Genomic DNA, 24273 nt, shown 5'->3' with positions numbered 1-24273 from the left:
TAAAATTGTGTCCCAAAGACCTTTTCTCCTGCCTTTGGGAAATTTCTCATACAGCTTCTCAAAGGAAAATACACTCATATGTGTTTATTGCCAACCCTAAAACTCACTAACATCAGCAGCTACTTTTTATTGACCTCAGTGAATTATGGACGACAACCTCTGGGAAAAATGACTTCAGATTTATATCATTAAGAACTAAAGCAGGTTAGCTTGCAAATTTGGTTGAAAGTGTTTTTATTTAGGTTAGGTAAATGTGTTTTAATGTTATGCTTACTAATATGTACTTGCAGGAATAAGCACTTGCCTAAAATGAGAAATATGTGAAAGATTGCTTCTCCCAGACCATCAGCAGAGGTGATGAATAGGCTCTGCTCCATAGTTAGTAAATCTGAATGCCTGAAAAGATTAAAAGAAATATTTGCAATTTGATCAAACAACTGTGGGGAATAAGATGAACTCCTTTGGGACTGGGTTTGTGAAACTGAATAAGAAATGTAAAGAAAAGAGCTTTGCAAAGTCAACTGCAATTAATAGTTCAGTATGAAATTAATGTACCATACTGCAGAGGCTTGGGGAGAAGCAGGCTGGAAGGCCTGAAAAGATGTGCTAATAGATGAGTTGTTGAATATAATATTCCTGGGGTTTGAAGGCTCTGTCCTGCAGGGTTTGCAGCAGTTTCTTACTCACAGAAGTAGATGGTGGTAGGACAACCCGACGTGAATGATACCTGCAGGTGTTTAGTAGCGCTCAAAAAACATGAATATACCATCAAACTCTTCATTCCACGTGCAATGCCTATTCTGTGTGTTATTTCAGATGTCATTGTCCCAAAAAAAGGACATTATTGGCACATGTGACCAGTTATGAGTGCCTTGCAACAGCTGAGAAACAACTGAGGATAACAAATAAGTGGGGGGAGAGACCCTGCAGTCATTTCCTCAGCTCTTAACATGTGAACAAATATGTCAAAGGCGTCAAGGCCACTTAAATTAACCTCTTGCATTTGTGCCTGATCTCACCGGTGTGTGAAAAAAGACAACAAGATATTTGGTGTTAATGGCACACGGGGGCTACCAGACTGGAGGTTTGAACTTGTCCTTTAGATATTCATGTTTTTTTCCTGCTGCTAAAGAGTTTCTGTTTGAGAGATATCCCATCCCATAACTTACAACTGTTGGGTCAAATCTTGGTATTTTTATTTTGTCAAATCTCTCGTTTATTTTCACTGGACTTTCAGAGTTGGCTTAGTCACTCTTGGGTAACATCCAAGAACAGCTTTGTCTTGCTCTGGGAAATAGTCAGCCCTGCTTGTAGTGGAAAGATGATAAAATCTTCCCAGTTATTGTGACCTAAGCTGTGATGCCGGCATAAACCTAAAAAAATTTAAACCAATTAAATTTTGCACGGACTTTTATTTTTAACTCACAGTTGTATCTAAATGCAGCTTTGAAGACAGCTTAGCTTAGGAGAAGCGTAGGAGAAAAGTCCCTTGTGCTGCAGGTCTGCTGAATCCTGAAATTAGGGTTTCTGGTTTGATCCAGCAATCCCACCACGGAAGGGATTGTGAAAAGGACTGATGAAATTCAGTGTCAGTGCATACAAATGAATAGGTAGATATACCTACACGGTAATGTTTTCTAAATAAGCAGTTACCACTGAGGAATGACACCTGACTCTTACTGCGGAGAGTTCCTTGAAAATATCGGTGCAAGATTCAGCACCAGTCAACAAAAGGCAAATAGGGTTCCTGGGCAAGCAATTGAAATTAATGTTGTTTCAGAACGCTGCACTGCTCTGCAGCAAGATGCTGTAAGATTAAAAAGGGTGTCTAAAAGGTGACAGGAATGAGACATGGGATGACGACTGGAAAAACACGGTGGGTGAAGGCTTAAAAAAACAAGAGTGGTGCGAAGGAGGTGGAGAGGAGCAATTACTCACTTTCTAGAAAGGGTGGCTGAGGGTGGTCAGTGTAAAGGCTGGGGCAGCCAGTCTTGCAGAATAGCATGAAAAAATTAATGTTTTGGTGAGGAAAAAAACCCAGAAATGGATTTGTGGAGCGGTACTAGATATTCTTGGTGGAGATGGTTGGTGGCTAATACATGATGTGGGTACAGTCTCTGGGCTCTCTGGGTTTGTGGAAATTGGGAAGGAGTGGCCAAGGGCAGGAATCACTCTGCACCCTCTTTCTTGAGCTCTTCTCATAAATCTGGAGGGGGCTGCAGTCAGGGGATGGATTTTGGCTGGATGAGCAATTAGTGTGGTGCTACGTGTCGCATTTATCACTGAACACTCTCTGTGTTCCTATCCTGGGCATTTTCCAGGCAGTGCCTGGAGCTTTACAGCAAGAACTCCCTGGTCCCACAGAGCAACTTCATTGAATAAGTGCATTTTGGTGAAATGGGACATTTAAAAATGCCATGAAACAGTCACCAAAAAAGTCAAAGGAAAGTGATAAAATACACTCAATTATTCTCCTCAGACACTCTCCAGACATCAGTGTAATTTCATTGACTTCAGTGAAATTAGTGTTAATGTAGGAATGGAAATGCAGCAAATCTAATTCCAGCATCTCCTTCCTGGAATAGTGAGCAAGAAAACAGAGGTAATCAGATAGAAACAAGTGCTGATCAGAAGGAGCTGGACAGGGAGGAGAAGAGCTCCAGGAGCTGCTGCCAGGAAATAAAGATACTTTTCCAGTCTCACATAGTCATGGAGAGTTCAGCAATACATGCACTGAGGCCAAAATGAAAAGCCAAGCTTTTTTTTTGGTCTTAGTTTGATGGTGTAAGCAATCTTTGTTGTTCTTTTGAATATTTTCAAACCCCTTCTGCCAGGACAACATCGATGGCTAGCAATGTTTCCAGGAATGTTTTTTATTTTTGGTATTATGGGGAAGGGGATGATGGAGAGCTGTGGGACTGGTGGAGAGAAGTGGAGGTATGGTATGATTTGGACAGCTTGTTTTACCTGAAAACTGATCTTTTTATAGCCTTTGGAGTGCTGATGTCCAGCTCTACATATAAATGTATGAATAAATGAATAAATAATAATTAAAAAATGTATATTACTATCTAGCTGTGTGATCCTCTGATGAGCAATGCAAAAACGTTTTTGGGGTGTTGCCTGCCATTTTGCCCTTTACAAGGGTGGTTTGTGTCCCTTTACAAGGGTGAACACAGTCCTTCGTAGGACCGTAGGTGTTCTCTGAAGTGACGTAAAAACTACCCAAACATGCTGGAATTCAAATCTGCATTGTGTAGGGAATGGAACCCTTTCCTAAGCACATTCACCCTTCCCAAAGATCCTTCTCCCTGGCTAAGAAGTTGTTTTGTGGCAGCTCTGAGTGACTGCCCAGCCACAGACCTGTGATGAACATGGTCCCACCAACGGGTCAGCCAGGGGTTGGACGTGCTTTGAATACACAAAGGGTTAATTGGTAGTGCTGAGTGCCAAATTGAGAGGCCAGCTTCTTTGCTCCTCCCAGAAGGATGCAGCACGGAGCAGGACACGAGATTTCATAGAGTATAAAAGTGGGAAATGTGCTTGTTTTCACAGTTGGGTTTTGCTTGGCTATTGACTCTTTTACAAGACAACCACAGAGGAAGCTCTGAAGAAGCTGTCAGGCTCAGTGACAGCTCAGCATCTGCCACAGCTAAATCAATACTGCCATGAAGGACAGGTTCCCAAAGTGAATAATCAGAGTAGAATAAAGTTAATTCACCTTGAAAGTCTGAAAACGTTGGTGTGAAATTTTTTAGACAAAACCAGCATTATTCCAGCAAAAGAGGAGAGGTGCTGGGGTCCAGCCCTGAGCTCTGCCCAAGCGTGGGAGTGGGGAGCGGGCTTCACACCAGTCATGTGCACAAATTCACTGATAAAATGGAAATCTGGTGCTAATAAATTGGGGAAAAAAGAGTTTGGATTGGCTCTTATTGCTAGCAGTGTGCTAGGAGCTCATGGCTTGATTTTGTGGAAAACATCCATTACAGTATAAACTGAGCGTATGTGTGAAGATAATTAATGTTCCACTTTTTCTCAGGCCGTTAAGGCTCATTTTTTTGCATCAAAATGTGATTTTCTTCCATTGTTCAGGTTTCTAATATTCAGAATCAAAAGACTGGAGGAAAAATGTTTTGCCGTGATTTATTTTAGTTTTATAAAAGCTGGAGGTGAATTGTTTCAACTTTTTGTGAAACTCTATTTTTATTTACCATTGGTTTTAGTGCAAACATGTCAGGGAAGAGAAATATAATCAGAGCTAATCTGTCAGCATCAGATGAAAAATTTTGGATACAAAGCGTTTGCTAAGCTCTGTCTAGAAGTGCAGAATTTGCTGGATGGAAGATTAGAGAGAAAGTGCTTCTGTAGATGACTTAGATGAGTAAGAAATATTATTGTTGAGTTCAGTGAATCAGTTTTGCGGTCTTTTATGAAGCAGAATTACTCTGAAAATAATAGGATGGAAACATCATCTACAAATTTGAGGCTTTTAATATTAAGGGTTAAGTACTTTACTTGTTCCTAAAAATACCCTATAATTACTCGCAAAAATCCATCTTCACACAGAGTTCAGGCTGAGTTCTATTGAATAGAAGCAATATTGCTTCACCTGTTCCCTGTCTCATTAATATTTTCAGACAGATATTGTATAAATATCTCAGTGTTATGGTACCAGGTGTGTTTACCACATTGCTTAGGGCTGTACGTGGCCTGTATTTTATAGCTGGAATAATTCCTTTAATTGTCCCAAATCCATTCTTGTTATTTGTGCTGAGATAAAACCGAACATTTCATTAAATCAATAGGCAAAATTTGATTTGAAAGAACTAGAAAGAACAAGCAAATTAGAAGACTCAAAAGAAAATTTGCAGTTGCAGAAAGTCTGTGCCCATTGATATTGTATGTTCATCTTTACACTGTTTATGTATATTTATGAGTATCTAAACCACACCAGCACACAGATTTATACAGCACAAACTTCTCCACTGGCATACACATAAAAAAAGAACCTAGCAGCAGAGAGCTAGAAGCACCTTTTCATACACTGCAGTATTTTGAAGGTGTGTTTACAAATTTTCCATTATATTTTCACAAGACAGGCAATTTAGGTGGTGTCCCTCAGTGTGCGAGTGATGTTCTGGCATCCTGCCTCCAGCAACATTGCTATCCTGAGTTCGTCTTAATGTGACAAGAACTTGGTGTCCCACTAAAAAAAAAAAAAAAAAAAAAAAAAAAAAAAAAAAAAAAAAAAAAAATCCTTTAAAAGCATTAAACTGGGGGGGAAAAATCAACGAGAGAGGAAAGCCTCACGGCTCAAATCCAGCACGGAGCTGTGAAGTCTTTTCACACAGGGATACTGACAGCTGCCAACTTTGCTCAGGGAACTCTTTGTTTGAGATGTTCCCTTTGGTTCCTGTGCTGCAGTTCAGTAGTGCTGGAGACCCTTTGTGTCCTGTGCTTGTTATTGGTGACAGTTTTGACACACTGAGGCGCAGTGAGGAAGGCACAGGATGGTTTTGATCCCTGGGTCTTAGTTCTGGACAATAACAAGAGTAAGGACAGCACTCTTGGGAATATTTTTTTGATGGAGAAAGGAAAGAGAAAGATTTATGTGTTAGGTGGATGACTGTCTGGCAGACACAATTCAGCTTTTTTCCGAAATACTGAAGAGATTTGAATGGAAATGAGACAATGTTGGAGATAATATTCAAAATAGAGAAAATGATAAATAAGGATGGAGCAAAGTGTGCTAGAGGCACAGAAGTTGCTGACATTCATAGTGAACATAATTCTCATGAACTTTTGTTAACTTCTGCTTCTCTACATTCCTTCTGCACCCACTGTAATTTCTTTAGGGAAGTGATTGTGATTTATTTAACATTTACCTTTGCACAGGACTTTGTGAAGTGTGTGAAATGCCATTTGGCAAGGAGGTGATGGATTTCTGAAGAAACAGGGAAGATGAAGCGTTATTATAAGAAATAAAATAAGAATGCAATTCACTAGTTAATTCTTACCTGTGTTTGTGTCATACTGTTCTGATAAATGGAAAGTTAAATATTCCTGCCCCAACTGTCACCATGAAAAGCTGTGACCCATTAAACCCAACTTCTACTGCATATGAAATGTGTAAAAGAAGCCCTAATCAGCCTTTTACTTCAAAGCTCTTAGAGAAAAAAAAATTCTAGAATGAAGGCCTTTTCACTGCAAAATAAGGATTTTTCCAGCAAAGTGATGCTTTTACCATTCAGTTAACACAGGGTGCTGCTGTTTGCCCTGCTGCCTGCTGTGGTGTAATTGCCACCATTTTTCAGGCTGCGCTTTCCTCTATGTTGCTTAACACCCTTGACTAACGTGATGAGGAAGAAGCAGGCCCTGGCAGTCCCAAGACCTGTAATGCTTTCTGATGGAAAGAAATGCAGGAAATTCAATCCAAATACCAACAGGAATCCCCCTGAGCCTGTGCAGGGCTCTCTTTCTGGTGACTGGCACTGTTTCACAGGTGAAGGAACAAAGTAATCTAATAACCTGAGGTGGCTGTGGAAGGGGAAGTTGGGCAGGGAATGTGTTTGCAAACTGATCTGAAGCTGCTTAGTATCAGGCCTTTCTCCCAAATGTGCCCTAAACCAGGACAGGACCCTTGGCTCTCCATCCTCAGGGGGTTAAAATGAGGAATTTTGTTGTCTGTGCTGCTGGATAACCTTAGCCAGCTCCAGCTCTTGTCCACCACTGCCACAGGACAGGAAGCCAAACCCACAGATAGCTGTGGACAATGGTATCTTTAATTTGAGGCTGTGTTTCACAATACCATTTCATCCAGTCTTGGCTTGCAGCTCTGTGCAAAAGTGCAGGTGGTCAGGTTATCACATTTGCATGGTGGCGAGGCATTGGAGCTTTAAAGTAACTATTTTCCATTAGCTGAGTGGGCTCATGAAAAGAAAAAACGTACCCAGGTTCACCATTTAAAAATCAGTGACCGACCGTACAAGTACAGTTGAAAACCTTCATTTTAATAAGAATTTATGCATTAGGAATGCCAAATTCCCAGTTGCCTCCAAAGCAGCTGTCCCTCTCTTCTGTGCAGTGTCCCCTGCAAAGGGAAGAACACTGAGTGCAAGTTCCTACAGTTTACCACTGATAATCATCTAATTTACATAATAACTTAGTTCTTGTCAAGCAAATATCAATGTTAACAGGGATTTTACAGGCCTATCTTTATTATCACTATCCTCTTAATTTAGGATTTGCATTACTGTAGTATCAGGAAGCTGCTGGGCCAGGAAAGTGGGGGTGATGTCAGCTGGACCCAGGGAGGAGTTGTGCACCTTCTGTGACTGCAGAGTGGGATGTAGGAATGCCACCAACACCTGCAGGGGAAATGCAGGACGCACATCTGGGAGCTCCAGGCTGGTGGTGGAACCTGACTGGAACCTGGAGACGTGGTGGGCTTTTGACCAGGCACAACTGTGTGCAAATCCCCCCTGATTTCAGCAGTCACATGGTTTTGGTGAGGAGATCAGAGCTGAATTTCATTGCTGAATCCAGACCTTTGCCCATTAGCTTCTCCTCTGCAAAGTGGGTGTGACAATTTGGGCTTATAGGAGGATAAATACATTGGATGATGTGTCATGGGATAATAGTGATCTGGCTGCAGGGGAGGAAAGGTGGTTTTTTTGGTTGTGTGGTTTTTTTGGTTTTTTTTTCCTTTGAGTAATTTTGGAAGAAAAATGCAAAAGTTAGTGTGCTCTGGGGTTGGCATCTCCCAGAGATTAGCACTGATGTAAAACATTGCTGGGATGGAGGAGAGTGTTTTAACAGCAAAATATTTGGTGGGGCCAAGGATTCAGACTCAAGGCTGGCCTTTTGAGGAGCTGTAAAACCACAGGGCTGTGTTGGTGCTTTCACTGGCACAGCTGGCAGACAGGAGTGTCCCTGAGGGGGAGAGGTGGGAGGCTGGGGCTGGCATCAGAGAAGTGCTATAAAACAGTGATGGGGGACGGGGCTTAGGAGGATTATTTTCTCCCAAGTAGTAACTTGGTTGAAATGTGTTGGTGTGTTTGAGGAAAGCTATTTCTGTCAGGAAAGTGGCAGCTTTTTGCTGCTGCAGCATCTCAGCGAGGCTGTTTGACGTAGGAGATGGCCACTGCCTGGTGTTGCACCAAACTGTGCCTGCAAACATTTTGCAGTCTGAGCAGTTGTATAAAGGTGAGGTGGAAAGAAATAACAGAAAACTGCTCAGCTTCTAAAATCATAAATCAGATTTTTGGGTACTGGGTTTCTCTGTAGTGGTTTGACACTGCCTGGATGCCAGACACCCACCTTGGTGTCTCCAATACTGTTCCTCTCACATAGTCTCACGCTGCTCTTCTCTGGCTGCAGTTACATCTGCACAATACCTTTTTTCCCTTATTATTCTTAAATGTGCTATCACAGAGGTGTTACCATAATTTCTAATTGGCCCAGCCAGCCTCGGCCAGTGGCACATCTGTCCTGTTGCTGCCTGGCATTGGCTCTGCTGGATGTGGAGGAAGCTTCCAGAAGCTTCTCACAGAAGCCACCCCTGTGTACACAGAAGCCACCCTCTCAATACCAAAAATAGGTCATGCAAACACAGCACAAAAATGTATATGGGAGTTTTTATCCAATCTCTCCTGAATGATAGAACTTTAATAATGCTTACTAAAAATATTGCAGGAATAGCTAATATCAAAAATTAGTTGAAGAAGAAGTCGCAGCTAACCTCAACATGCAGAAATGAAAATCTGTATTTTTCCTCACAGAATTGTTTAAGTTTGAAAAGACCTCTATGGTCATGGAGTCCAACCATTAACCCAGCACTGCCCAGCCCACCACTAAACCATGGGCCAAGTGCCACATCTGTGTGTCTTTTAAATCCCTTCAGGGACTGTGACTCCACCACTGCCATGGGCAGCCTGTTCCACTGCTGGACACTCCTTCAGTGAAGAATTTTTTTCCTGATTTCCAATCTAACCCTCCCTTGGCACAACTTGAGGCCATTTCCACCTGTCCTGTCGCTTGCTATTTGGGAGAAGAGGCTGGTACCCCCTTGCTAATCTCATTTACAATTACAGTTTAGAGGAACACTGTGTATGCTTGGGTTAATAATACTCCAGCATAGAGCAGGACATAAGGAAAATCAGATCTCTCAATTAAGCCTTCAGTTCTTTAAGGCAGGTGTTCCTATCTGGAGGTATTTAGCATACAGTCAGGATAATAAGAGATCTGATAAGCTTTGGGATTATTTAGGTAACTCTGAGTCATTTTTTTTTTTCAGAAAGTTTCTTATTTTTAAATAGGCTAAAACATTTATGTAACACCATTGCTAAATCATTCAGAAATGTTTTATAAAAGTACAGATATAGTAACAGATTTTATATGTAAAAGTATATAGTACTTGGGTTCTTATATGTAATTTTGGGGAGATTTTCCACACTGAAGAGTAAAAATAGAAACTACAATTACAGTTGGACCACTTACCTCACCTTTAGGACTGAGAAAAAATATTTCTGCATCACTACATCAAATTTATCTTTATAAAAGTTAGTGAAGACTGTTCCAGATTTACACACATAGAACAATTGAGTTAATGAGCATTGCATGACTGTGGGAACATAACAGGAAATGTTTGGAGAAATTCAAGTCATTAAAGAGAAGGTGAATAAATGCGGTTTGACTTAAGCAGTCCTATCATGAAATTGCTAATTTCACCTTCAACCTCATGTCTCCTGTTTATTATAAACTGAATGACTAAACTAAAACTATTAAAGTGTATGACTAACTTAAGAGATTTCTTTAGATATTGTTTAAATACTTTTACTGTAAAGAGAGGCACAGCCTTTTATTTTCTTTCAGAACCTTTTGCAAATGTTTTTTACCACCAATTCCACCTGCCAAAAATACTTAAAATGCAACCAAATGTGAAATGCCCCTGGTAGCGCTCATCTGCCTTTGTTTTTCAATAGGTGAGGGGTAAGCCTCACTCTTGTCACTTCAATATTTGCTCATTAAGTAGAGGTTCTCTGAGTTATCTTCACTTGCTAATTATGGACACTATGGGTTATTGATGGAGAGCCTTAACTCTTTGAAGGTGACAGCAGCATTGGATGTTTGCCAGCATCCTCAAACCTTTGTTGCATACCAAGACCTGCAAAACAATAAAAATCAGCTTTTTATGAATGACCTCCTTTTTTAGTTATCATGTAGAAAACAGGGATGGGGAGAGGATTTACAGAGAGAGGTAAATTATGAAAAATCTTCTCTCCCCTCCAAAAGCTGCAAACCACCCTCAGCAGCTACTGGTGTGGGCATGGAGGAGCACCACGAGTGAGGAGAGCCTTTGAGGCACAGCTCCAGAGCTGTGAAGATCAAAGTAGGTTCTCTTTACGTCTTTGCCAAAGATTCCCCTATGCAGTAACCTGTGAGAGGAGTAGGGTATTTGGATGAACTCAACCATTTTTACAATTTCCAGTTCTAAAGGAAGGCTTTGGTTTCCAACAGGGAGATGATGCTGAGTTTGTCTGTGCAGACTCCACTGCCTGGTGGATTCTGGCTTAGTGAGGTGTTGCTGGATTTTGTGTGCTTCATCCACTGATTTATTCTACCCTTAATTTCTTGAAGAAACCTTTTTTTTTTAAAGTACAGCTTTTCCAGGACCCTATATTATGAGACACAGTACTATAATTTTTTCTCTGGCCATATATTTTTCTGCAAATCTTCTCTGCCAAGAGGAGGTAATAGGTGCCAGTTGCTTCAGACAGGCTGTTTTCTCCATGGCATCCTTAGCTGCTTCCAGCCTCTCAGGTGTCACAGTTGAATCTCTTTGTTCAAGCATTACAGGGCCCATTTTCAATCAGCCTGTGTCTTCTGGGTAGGTCTGCATGGCCAGTTGGGTTGTAGGCATTGGATTTGCAGATGCAGTCTAGTTGTAATTACGGGTTGTAGAAACTCTAATCCTGCAGAAACACAGCATTTTGGGGGCAATTAGGACTTCTCTATACATTTACAAAAAGACTTGGAATAGCATCTAACATCAGAGATGTTTGTGCTCTCATATACCTGATGAGATGAGTGCATGATAAATCAGTAGCTGTTCAGAAGGATGAGGAATGTTGCACTTAAGAGAAGTGATATTTCATCAGGTTTGTCCTGCTGCAAAAGTCCAAAAGTGCATAGAAAGCTAAAGAAATAAAAAGGTCATGTGGCATTCATCCATCTAAACTTTTCTATAATCCATATACTTGTACTCTCAAGTGTTGATATATGTCTGAATGGATACAGAGGTACAGAAATCTTTCTGTAGCTTGCAGATATGATGCAAAAAGAAAAACAAGGAAAAAAACTGTCCTTGCAACATCACACAGACTGTTATTCCGCTGTGTTTTCTTAAACAGAAATCTTGTGCTCATTTGTGCTGCACATTGTGTGGCCTAGTTTGGTGTGATCCTGTATTTGTGATGAACTTCGACATCTGATTTCTACCTGCTCATATAAAAAGCACTGTGTGAAATGGAAGTACAATTCTTCTATTAGATAGGTGTTAGAAGAGCACCATGTTTCTTTAAAAATGCCACCTCTCACGTAGGGGTGATGTACAGTAGTAAATCGGTGGGAAACAGAGTGAGATTTCTGGAATGAGGTAGAAATGGGTTGTGTAGCGGGAAGACATTATGCACTGAGTGATGGAAGGCATTTTTTCTTTTCACAGTGGCTTATTTCTTACCATTTGAAGGCTGCAGTTTGTTTTTTGTTTGTTTTTTAAAGCAATATGGAAATGCATAGCTGAATTCTGCTATAAAGTACCTTTGAGAAAAGATTATTAAAAACTACAGGCATATTTCTGTGTATTTGATAATGTCAAAAACAGATGTAGTGGAGCACACTGGTGTTATGAGATACCAGAATATTTCTCTTTTCTGAAAAGTCTGTAATGTCTAATGTAAGAGCAAAAAACATAAAATTCTCTGACATTGTCCTTGAATTATGATTAGCATTTACTAGAGCATACATATTAATTTTCATCTTTTATTTTTTTTTCCCCAGCTCTTCTTTATGCAACTATTTTTGGGAACGTCACCACCATTTTCCAGCAAATGTATGCCAACACCAACCGGTACCATGAGATGCTGAACAATGTGAGGGATTTCCTAAAGCTATATCAAGTCCCAAAAGGCCTTAGTGAAAGAGTCATGGATTACATTGTCTCAACCTGGTCCATGTCTAAAGGAATTGACACGGAAAAGGTATGAGTGCCTGAGGTAACAGTTTAGATAGCAAGAGTTTGTGTCCATGGTGTGCTTTCTCAGAAGGTGGCCTGTATAGCAGCTTATACTTTATATATAATTTACTAACAAATTCGTAACTGCATGCTACGCCTTTATTATGTTTGTGTTTGAAAAAAAAAAAAAAAGGTTGTTTTAAAAATGGACTGTTGTTTTTTAAATGGACTGTTTTGCTGCTTTGAATGTATGCCTTTACTTTTCATTGTGGTAAACGTTTTCTGCTTTCCAGTCTTATCTAAATAGTATTTAGACAAACTAAATAATTTTAATGTACTTAACTATTGAAATCAATGGGAAATCGGTCTTCAAATTAGCCCAAGAGCATAATTTGGTGTCTAAACTACATCTGTATTATCCTGAGCAGCATTGGCATCTGTGCATTGCAATTAAATGAGTTTGATTGGCTTGGACCTTTTGCTGATGCCCAGGATGTTGGTGTGTCCATCAGCATAATTGGTATAGGATTTAATGGCAGTAGAGATTGATCTCCCTGAGCTCAGATCTGTGGACTGGCACTTCAGGCCTTTGGTAGGGAGGTACAGAGAATGTGATACCTTTGGCATCCATAGAAGGGTGGAAGTCCTACAGGACTTCAGCCCTCAGAAGGGACTGGTCATTTAGGTTTCTTCAAAAGCTGATTTAAGAAGGTCATCTTTGGAGAGGGATTCATGACATGTCAGGACTGACCTCATGACTTGTCCTCAAGAACTCTCTCTCTTCATTGCATGTGCAGTGAGTCTGTCCAGCCTTGGATTTTTCAGAGAGCTGAAGTCAGATGAGGGAAGGGTTCCACCTACAATGCTTTGAACATAAGGCAAGATAAAACAGTTTTAGGTATGGATTTTTGTTCAGTGAGGGTCAGCGATGCTCCTGTGGCTCCTGTGGACCTGGTACATGTCAGACTAAATGAGGCATTCAAACTCCAGTATCCATGATTTCCCTCCTAAGGACTTAAAGGCCAAGGGTCCAAAGGAGCTAAGGAAGAGTCATGACAGATGACTCTTGAAATGTGCTTGCTAAGCTTTAAAGTTTTTTCTTCAGTTGAATATCTGGTGCAACGTGGGAGGGTGATGTAGATTGTTCAGGTGTGCCTGGATGAAGTCTGTGCACCAAAAAATTTAGTCTTACATCACGCTGATGCAACAACAGTTGTCTTATTTTACCATCTGCTGTGAAATTCAGTTTACCACTACAAATACAACCACTTTAAGTAGCCAAAATCTTTATTTCTTTGATTCTTGTGCTTCTGTATGCCACATTTTTTAATATGTTAACTTCTTATACACTAATACCCTCACTTCCTAATCCTAATTCCTACATGTTAAAAGTGAGCTTTTCTATTCTAAACTACTGTAAATGCATTTGGCCCTATTGCATAAACTTCAAACTACATGAAAATTTAACTGCCGTTTGCATTTATCTCCTTGCAGTTAAGCCAGAGTCCTGTGTTACTCCACTACAGTTTCATTAGATTTTAATGATGCTTTGCAGTTAATTAGGAGAACCTATGCTTTAATTACTGAAATTTCCTACCATAGTTTCCGCATGTCCGGTTTTATAGATGATAAAAACGCAGTTAGAGCCATAATCTCCGACTCATGGCAAGCATTGTTCTCTGGTCTGTAAGATGAAGTGGCTGCTTAGCTAGATAATTAATTTACCTGTAAAATCTGTGACTTAGGCTTTCTAACAATTTTCCCCTGGTAAAAGCTTGCCCAAATGTAGGCCTGGATCCAAACCCTATGTAAAACAGTGGAAGGATTTCAGGAACCTCTGCATCTGGACATCAGTAGCTGCAGCTAATCGAGCTTCCCAGAAAAGCCCATGGTACAGAAGAACAGAGACAAGAGAAATGTGAGAACTTGGGCACCGGGTTGGATATTTTGGTATTTTTGTGTCCCTTACAGCTTGCAAGTCTGCAAAAGCAACAGCTCCAGCGGCCTGTAGTGCCTGCAGAGAGCATCCCAGGGTCTGTACGAGAGCAAGGATCAGGCAGTTTGCTTTCTGCTGCAAAAAAACTGCTGCAAACTTTAGTGAAAGTTTGGAAAGCCGTGTTGCAGCCAGTCTTACGTTTGTCTCCACTCAGGAGGGCGTTACGATGTATGTCACCCAAACAAATGAGAAATGGTTGTAAATTCCAGCTGAAAAAAATCACAGAAGCAGTGGTACAGTCCTAGAGATTGGTCATCCAGAGTGAGTGGTTTCTCTTGCCTCAGGTCCTTCACTAATCCTTCAAGCCTTGATGTAAGACCCCTTGAACTTAAATTGCATCCATCTGCACCAAACCTAGAACAGCAGGAGGATGGGGGCAGAGGGACCCCCAAGGTACTCAGATTTATTTTTGTGGGTACAGAGGGGCCAATGGGATGCCCTGCACTTGCAGCTGAGCTACTGAGTCCAGACAGAGCTCCAGCTTGGAAGAGAGGATGATTGTTCCAGGTCTTGGGTTGCTTCTCTGCCATGCTTTGTCTGACATCTTGGACCTGGCCTTAAAGGTTTCTGCCAGTTTAATTTTCAAACCTCCAGTAATGACATTCTGAGCAGTCTGTTGTGAGGATAGATTTGCATCACATGATTTCCCATTTTCCTTAATTTTTAAGAACTTTTTGTTAAGCTTCTTATTATCCTTCAAAACACACATGTGCTCATGACACAGGATAATTACTGAGGAAATTCAGCTTTTCATTTTCCATCAGACAGATCAGACAGTTTCCATCATCCCAGGATGTTTTTCTGCCTAACACAGTCTACTACATCCTAAATGGTTCCAAATATATCTCCATTGTCACACTGGGGTGTGTTTTGCGACATCATTTGCCCCAAATTTGTAATACATTTCATTCAGTCACTCAGCATGTTGAAATGTCTTTGTTTTCAACCCCAAATTTAAAGAACAAGAAGGAAGAATGAGTTTTTTAATATAAGTATTACTGTAGGTTTCAGTGGTGTTGAATCCTAGCATTGATGGAGCAAGAGTTAACATGTGTTTCTTTGATAACTAGAGCTTTTAAATTAATATGCTTGAAATCAAAATATAAGTTAAAAACTTGATTTAAATTGCTACCACTTCACATGTGTTGATTTGTTGCCTCAAATATTTATCCCTGAAGGACACACTTGGTGTGTGGTCCCAAATAAGACCTTGGCCAAAACTGATGAGTCCTTACATGAGAACTGAAGGCAAGGTGGAGGTTAGAGTGAAGGAGGCTAAGTGAAGATCTAGTCTTTGCTTCCTGTGTAGCAGGATACCCTGAAAAAAATTTAAAACCTCAGTGTGTTTTCCTTGTATGTGGAAGAGGACTTGATCTCCCACATTGAACTGGAGCTGCTTTAAGCTCAGAATTTTGGCTTTCCTGATCTCCTTGGGAATAGCTCATCTTCAAATCCTGCCTTCAGATCGCATTGCTTCAGCCTGTCTCTGAGTGCTCACAAACAAGGAATTAACAATGACACTAAAAGCATTAGCATATTTATTATTATTACCTAAGGGGAAGCAAGTGGCCTCTGATCCATAATCTTAAATCACTTAAATGTGAGAGCCCTCCTCTGACAGCTGGGATGAGATATGTAATACATGGACACTTATCTCCTGGTGTAATAGTGGCTCAAACAAGATGGGATATTTTATTTTATTTATTTATTTTTTTAATGTTTAGTGATGTAGATTTTGGGGTTACTCACCTAATAAAAACATGACAAAATTGAAAAGTCTTTATGCATTAAACAGTATCTCTCATCCATCAGAACCTGGGGGCTTTTTCATGAGAGGTAAAAAAGAGGCAGTACTTTCTGTGTATATGATCATTTTTAAGTAGACTGAAAAAATCTTTGCAGTAATAATTTGATATTTGAAACATGCTGAATTCAAATATCTTAGTTTTTATTAAAATACCCAGGCAGCAAATGAGAAATTTATAGATATTAGCTCTTCTGTAAGAAATAGGTCATTATCCAGGAAAATGGAACAACCATTAACTAACATGCAGATGTCTCAAGGTCTTATCTAATGATAACACTCTGAAATGTCTGTAAAACCCAAAGATTTTCTCATCTTGACCTCTGTGCTGTTGTATGGCTTACAAATTGCTCAGAAAGCAATTAAATAAATGTCTGTCATGTTTTAACAGTAGTTTCCTTCACAAAAGCCATAGGTTGAATGAGAAAAAAGTCATCTTATTTAGTTTCAACCTGAAGATCAGTGGCAATTGGGATAATGAAAGGCAATTCCACATTGCACTGACCGAAACAGAAATCACAGGACCATAACACAGTATTAGAATTATTCACTGCTGGTCCACTAAGCTTTCATAAAGGAGATGGGTTTATGGTAAATAGACGCAGGTTGTAACTTCATTAAACATTAATCTACATGAGGACAGTCCAGCTTATTCATGTTTGCTGCTAATAAGAACTTCAAGAGCTATAGAAATAATTAGTCATACCCTGAGACAACAAAGAGGAATCAGGCCGCCATCCCAGCCATTCCTGCCATGTCCCATCACACTGAGGTCTCCTTAAGTGCTGGCTGGATTTCCTTGTGGATGACCAGGAGCAGAAGGCTGCCAAGCTTCGTGGCCAAAGAGAACTTCCACAACATTAGCTGTGACAGGTGCACACAGCTCCCTGCCGGAAAGGGCAGGTAAAAATCTTTCAGACAAGCGTTTTTGTTTTGCTGTAGAGGTTGTTGGTCATTCCTTGCCAGTCGGGTCGAGGTGATCAGAGTTGTGCTTCACCTCACAGAGCTGAGCCAGGAGCAGGTACAGTTGGAATCCATGAATCTCTGGAGAACAGGATGCAGGAGAGATGCTCAGGATCTCACTGTCCTTCCCACGGGTCTGTGAGCAGGGCCTGTGCGCTGATGGGGCTTTCTGTTTTCCCTTTATGGATTGTTTGCTTCATGTATGCACCCTGCAGGACCAGGAAAGAGTGTTCACAGTTATCTCTGCCTCTTGGATGTAATAGCTTGGGATTAGTACAGAATAAATGGTGAACTTGTCGTGCTTGAGGAGATGCCAGGGTAATGGAGCAGCTCACAAGCTTAATTTCTGGGGGAATAAGTCTCTGAGTGGATGGGCCAGGCAATTTCCTGAGCACTGCCACCAGAAGGATGGCACAGACAAAGGGGCTGTCAGTTCCAGACCGCATCTCAGGGAAGGTCTTCTCCACATCTGTTTTCATCCCTCATGTCCTCGGGTGTCTTTACATAATGCTGCATGTGAGAAAATAAAGCCTCCTCCAGAAGCAGCACAAAATAAAATGGTGCACTGAACAATTCCGTTCTTCCAAGGGTGACCTTAAGTGACAGAAACTGTAGTGACTTGAGAATTTCTTTGATGTATGACACACTCTTTTTGATGTTTGTTTTTCTTGTTTTATCTAAAAAACTGGTTTTTAGGGATAGATTTCCCAGGAGTGTGATATCCCTTGCCCCATTAGAAGGCTGTGCAATAATTTTGCTTGCTGTAGATATGACAACAAAACTGAAACAATAAAACCTTTAAATATGCAACCTTTAGGCAGCCTGGGATCTACTACTTGGGGTCATCTGTGGGTGGTAATAGTGTGCCACTTTTCAGTGCATTGGACAGACCAGTAGCCCCTGTGCTGGTGAACCACTTGATTCCGTAAAAGACATGTTGTTGTCTCTCGCCTTGCCCTGTTTTTCAAATCCTTACCCAGATTCTATCTGTTTTGACAAAACTGAATTTAATGGACTCTATGGCAAATTTCTAGGGATTTTTTTGATGTCTCTAACAGGTTACTCAGTTAAAAAAAACAAGTTAATTTTGTTAAGATACCACTATATCTATCCATTTTAATCACTGGTTCACCTCATTTATTATTAATAAGAAAACAAGCCAAACTCAACTTAGATGCGATTTTCAGATCTCGATTTCAGAGCATGTAAATCCAAGTGACCTTGGCTCTTACTGCAATTAAAACAGAGCACACCATTGCTGCTGACATTCTGTTCCTAGTGCCAAGATACTCAGTGATGTATTAAAGACTATCCTAATGCATGCAGGGTTAATTACTGCTCAGATCCATACATCATCCTTGAGATCCTTTCAAAATTACCTGATTATCACAGAAAAATGCTGTGATTTGCCAATCAGCTGTTTTCTTGCCTTTGTCTCTTTGGCTTCCATCCAGTGCCGAATGTAACATTTTGAGCCAGGCCTGAAAAAGAATTCCGTATTTAAATGAGCCAAATCTTTCTAAAAATCTGAGTAACTTGGTCAGCTGCCTAGTGAATATTGTGGGTGTTTTGAAAAGAGCTGATATTGATTCTGACTGCTGAATATGTCTACAAACCCAGAGCAGCCTTTCTCCACAAAATAAAAAGCCTGTCTGTGGCCTCAAATGGGTTTGAGGTTGGAGGAGTTTATTTTCTTTATTTTCAAAGCTGGCATTTTTAGTACCTCTGATATTTGTTACAGTTATTCATTTAGGAAACAGCCCTAGTTATTACACCACAGAATGTCAAAGCTCTTGGCTTAGTTATCAGTCAATATGTTCCCTACCTACAAGCCCCAAAATGTGGGGATCCTGTGTGCTGAAAGAGGATTGATAGCTCATGTTCATGTTTCATTGGCCTCTGCTCTTTTTGTTGACAAGTCTTAACAGATTCTGTAATACCTGCTAAGCCATACTGTAGTGTTTTCCAGCTGGGGAAGATTTTGTAACAAATACTTAAACCTGTAAATCCATCCTAAAAGGTATTGTTTGGACACACTCTTAATCTGTGCAGGTTTTGTTTTGATTCATTTGCTTTTGTTTGAATTTTTTATAATCTCTGCTCCCCGTAGAGCTCTTTGAGCAGTTCAGGAAGCTTATCTTGAACTGCCTGTACATGCTGAGGAAATGGATGAGAGAGTTAAAAAATCAGATGGAGCCTCCTGGGGGGTTTAATTCTCCACCCCTACAGGTCTGAAGCTGAAAAGACTGTGAGATGTTTTGTGCCAATTCTCTGTGGGTCTCCTAGAGCTGGTTCCTGCCTTTCCCAAGTTCTAGCAGCAACCACAAGCCATTCTCTCACTGCCAGCATTTTCCATGTGAGATGATCTAGAGATGATGGTGCTTTGGGAGTCATTGTGCTGGGGTCTGTTTCATCTGGGTGCTAGGTGGTGATGGCAGAGCTCAGCAATTCTCTTACACTGACTTTGAGGAGATTCAGTTTCCTTTGCAAAGAGGGCATGTGATTATTCTGTGCTTTCCTTTCTCCTCCCTCAGCTTTGTAGTGGTTCAGGTCTTTGTGGGTACCTGCGTGCCTTTCAGGGAGCCTTGCTTCCTTCCCGGTGAAATCAGAGTTGGTACAGCCAGCAAAGATTCTCCTCTGGGTAGAACTCAGAGGAGTTTCTCCTCTGATTGTGCACTGATATGTAGCAGGTTCTGTTCTGTCATGCTGCCTGGACATGTCGGGGAGGGCTGGCTGGGAAATCTGTGGCTGCAGATTTATTACGGAGCAAATTGTGTAGCAGCACAAGCCCCTGCCCCCTCCAAGTGCTCAAAGCCCCTCACTTAGCAAAGCATTTCCATCAGTGATCTGAACACCCTGCCTGCCTCACACACTGTGCGTTTCACTGCAAAAGGCCACGGAATCTCCAAGGGAATCTCCTCTTCAGAAATTTGTCTTGGTGCTGCTGAAAGAACAACACAGGGCAGAGCCAATGTCCCAGCTGAGCTTTGGTTCTGCTACCAGGATGTGTTGGAGGCATTCCCTTCACAGCGAAAAGATTGACTGAGCATTCAGGATGTCCTCTCCCTTAACCTGAATAATCTTTTTTGCACCCATATGTGTGCATTTGTACACAATATGGACTCAGGGACAGCCATGGTGCTACTAGTTTGTATTTCTTTGGCTGCATGCTGCCTTAAAAATGCTGAGATCTCAGTGAGAGCAATTCACAATAAGAATGTCTAAAGTCTTGTATTATCAGTAAGAGATCATTTTTCAGGCAAATATTCATCTGAATTTGAAGTAAGAGCATGCAGTAAATACATAGCTGAATGTTGCAATTATCTGTCTCTCTTTTTCCCCTACCTATATCTACATTTACCTATAGCAGTCAACAATGCCTTGCCAAATCTTCTAATATTAAATATTTGTTTTACTTGTCATCTGTTTCATTCTCTGTTCTCAATGCCTATGTAGCAGGCAGGAAAACTCAAATTAAGCATATTTGTTCCTGGCTAATTCTTAGATCATTACTAATTTACTGCTGATATTGTTGGTAACTGATATCTCCATATATCTCTGTACAGTGATTTGTCAGTAGGAGAATCACTTTATCATGACATCAGAAAATTCCTGAATTATGCTTTCTAAGACTGGCTTTTCTCTGTGCAATGTGTTTTTGTTTGTTTTTTTTTTTTTCCCCGTCTCTTCATATTACAGTGTGTAATGATAGATATGATGCTTGTGTCTATAAAAAGAGTAATTCTTTGAGTGTTCACTTTAAATACTCTGTATTTAAGTCTGTATTTGTGAGGAAATGGTGTGCTGCTTTGCATCCAAGTGGCTTTTATTCTTGAGGGACACAATTATTTGACATTCCAAACAAACAAAGAGTCCTGGAACATCTCAGAATCTTACAGAAAAAAACCTCTGCAACAATTTAACTGATTTTTTCTGCAGTTTGGAAGCTCAAAAGCTAAAATTTGGTAATCAGTCATGTATGAACACAGCCATTTTTCTTAAGAGCAATGTTTGAGAATTCCTAGCTCGTGGCCTTGTTAAGTCAAAAGCACTTAAATTTCTGAAAGTATTAAAGGGACGTGAAAAACTTATAACCATGATTCAGGCCCAAGAGTAGATAAAAATGTTAAAAATCATCAATCAAGGTAGAAAACAAAGCAGAATTTTTCATTAAGTTTCTATTGAGATGAAGAAAGATGGCATGTTTCTGTTTTATTATAATAAAGACAAAGTTTCTGTTTGATCCACAAGTAAGGGCGAGGTGAAACAATCACTCTCAAAAGTAATTTTTTTTTACTGAAAAAACTAAGGTGTGCCCATATTTCAACTGGTAAATGGAATGACTCAGGTAAATAGATGTTTGTAAAATTGACATTTGCCCCTACTAAATTATGGAAATGTGATACAGAATATGGTCTATAGTGACTCAGACAAGATGCTATTACTAATGCAAATGATGGCTTATAGAGAATATGCCTTGTCAAATGTGTTTATTACTATTTTTTATGATAAAATGTACTTACGCAGAGGATTTTAATGTGTTCTGTACAACATTTTGTTGCAGAAAAATATCATTAACCCAAATTGACTTACTCTGTGTAAACTAAAATAAAAACTAATTATCTGGTAGCTCTGGGAAGTTGGTTGTAAGTGAGAAAACCTCACGCAGGGGAAGTTTCCAAAGAGAGCCTGTGCTTCATAGTGTTAGGCAGAAAAAGCATCTTCTACCTCTCTTGTTTTTCAAGATTGAGAGGTGACCTGGTCATACTCTATGAACAACTACATGTGGAAGAGATTTCTGATTATTGCAGGTCTTTTATCTCAAAAAGATCATAGATTCTCTGGCTGTTGGCTGAAAATTAAAAAAGAAAAAAAAAAAATCAGTTCAGAAACAATGCATGTTTTGAAAGAGAGAGTAGCTGACCATAGGAACAAATATCCTCTAGCATTTGAAACCATTAAGTTTAGACCTTCTAGGCTATAATTTCAGCAGGTATTCTGGGATTCATGGGAACATTTGGAGTGGAAGAGGTTATTGCAGATGGTTACAGTAGCCCCTCCTCACCACACACTGCCATAGTACAGAGAATGGGAGAATAACTTTTGTTTCACCTTTCTGCATTCATTTTGTGTTTGATCCCAAAGGAACTTTGATCTATCCAAATAAGAAAATGACTAAATATTATTATTAAAATAGAAGTTATTTATTCTTTTCACATTCTGTGCTTTAGGAGCTTTAGTAATACTCTGCAGTAATTTGTTTTATACCTCTCCTGCATTAAACAGAAATCATGGTTTGAGTTCATTAACATGACCATTTGCCTCAAAGCTTAGTCAGGGTTACCAGAGTCTCCCTCTGCTATTATTCCATGATAGTCAACTCATTAACCCAGTGTCCCTGTCTCCTGCACTGTCTACAGAGCAAGCTGCCAGATTAATTCCATACAATGAGAAATTAATCAGTGCTATTGATTTGCAGTCTTCTTGATAATGAGACTTCCAGGGTGCTCTTAGACTCATGCTCTTTTCTATCATTTATCCTAGAAAAACACTAAAAGGCTTTATGTTTCTCACTGCAATTAGCTACTGTGCATTTTGGGGCTATAAGGATGTTAGTGTGTTTAGGAGGGTGTGCAAATATTAAACACACAGTTCACCAACCCAACAGGACCCACAGGTTTTCACTTTCTTTATTCAGATGTATTTGTGTTACTGTTTTAATAGGGAAAGCTATTTAAGGTAAGAAACCAGTTGAAGGGCTTATTTAATTGATCTGCAGTGAAGGTATCTTCATAGTGGACAGTTCTTCACTCACCTTTACTTTACATTTCATGAGGTTTCATTTTACCTCCTTTTTCCTCCAATCACTTTGGGTTTTCTAGTCTGTAAGCCCTCCTGGGCAGGTAATTCCTTGTATATCTCACTGAAACTGAGCCCTGGGCTTGTTTGGGCATGTGTTGGTAAGTGGTCACCTACATCAAGGCTTGTGAAAGCTGGGTTTTCTGTGTGTGAACAAAATGTGGTGTTTTTCTGTTGTGGATGGTCTGTCTTTGCATGTCCTCGAGCTTCTTCAGCTCTGTGTTTCTGTTCTGTGCTCCTGCAGGGGTTGAGCATAGCAGCAGGCAGATAGTCTGGGCACCAGGTCTGGAGGGACAGCCACAGTCAGGACAGCATTTCCACCTGCAATTCTGGAAAATGAGTGTGAAACCCGTTAAGAGTGAGCACAGTGTAACAGAACAGTCTGTTTACAGCCTTCCACATCACCTTTCAGACAAAGTGAGAGCATAGATGGGTAGGAAAGACTACCCCAAATCAGGATCAGACTCCCACCAAAAGGTTTATGAAATGACTGGATGTGTCGCTGTTGGACACGAAAGAAAGATGAAAGACTCCAAGTATTTTTCAGAAGGTAAAGAGTATAGAAGGCTTTATTGTGTGACGCTTAACACCTTTTATAAGGTGTTCCAATACAGACTTGACATGATTGGTGACTAGGAACGACACCTCTCTGATCCCATTGGTGGAACAAGAGAAACACCAAAACACCACCTGGAGAAAGATTGTTTTGGGAAAGGATAGTTGTTTTGCCAAGCTTGTTTTGAGAAGAGGCTTTCTCAAGAACTTTTCCCTTGGGAGACAGTTAGCACTGCTGGCAAGCTAAAATCCCTTCAGACTTAAAAATGTCAGGCCCACATGGAGGGATGGATAGACTGACGGATTTCAAGACCCCCCTCAGGCACATCATCAGACCGATCCATCCGGTTATTTCATACAGCGATGGCCTTGGTGCCACACCCCCAGCTGATCTTTTTTCCCATCTTTTCATTCATCCAGGTCCTCTCGATCTGCCCAAAGGACATGAGAGCAGACATCTGCGTGCACCTGAACCGGAAAGTTTTCAACGAGCACCCTGCCTTCCGGCTGGCCAGCGACGGCTGCCTGCGAGCCCTGGCCGTGGAGTTCCAGACCATCCATTGTGCCCCAGGGGACCTCATCTACCACGCCGGGGAAAGCGTTGATGCTCTCTGCTTCGTGGTCTCAGGATCCTTGGAAGTCATCCAGGATGACGAGGTGGTGGCTATTTTAGGTACTGTGATCCCTGCTGGAGTGCTTGTGGCTTGTGTGCGTTTTCTTTTTGCTGAGGTCCGGATATTAACGAGTCTTGCCTAACATCAGCTGGGACCGCGGGGGGCTAGCAGTTGTCATAAGATGGAGATGCTGTGTCTCCAGAGATCCTTCTCTAGAAGCAAATCCTTCCTCTTTTGTGCCATTGGG

General features: G+C 40.7%; 1 protein-coding gene across 1 annotated transcript in view; it reads left to right on the top strand.

Annotated features, from left to right (window-relative positions):
* The window catches only part of KCNH5 (potassium voltage-gated channel subfamily H member 5), a 151678-nt gene that overhangs the window by 87435 nt on the left and 39970 nt on the right, over positions 1–24273 (top strand). Inside the window, exons 8-9 of the mRNA XM_040068574.2 lie at positions 12061–12260; positions 23833–24085. Of these exons, the coding sequence (XP_039924508.1) occupies positions 12061–12260; positions 23833–24085 (453 nt within the window). The remainder of the gene's footprint in view (positions 1–12060; positions 12261–23832; positions 24086–24273) is intronic.

The sequence above is a fragment of the Hirundo rustica genome, chromosome 6, assembly GCF_015227805.2.
Source record: "Hirundo rustica isolate bHirRus1 chromosome 6, bHirRus1.pri.v3, whole genome shotgun sequence".
Lineage (NCBI taxonomy): Eukaryota > Metazoa > Chordata > Aves > Passeriformes > Hirundinidae > Hirundo > Hirundo rustica.
Note: the sequence above shows the minus strand (reverse complement) of the source record. Positions and strands in the feature narration are given on the sequence as shown.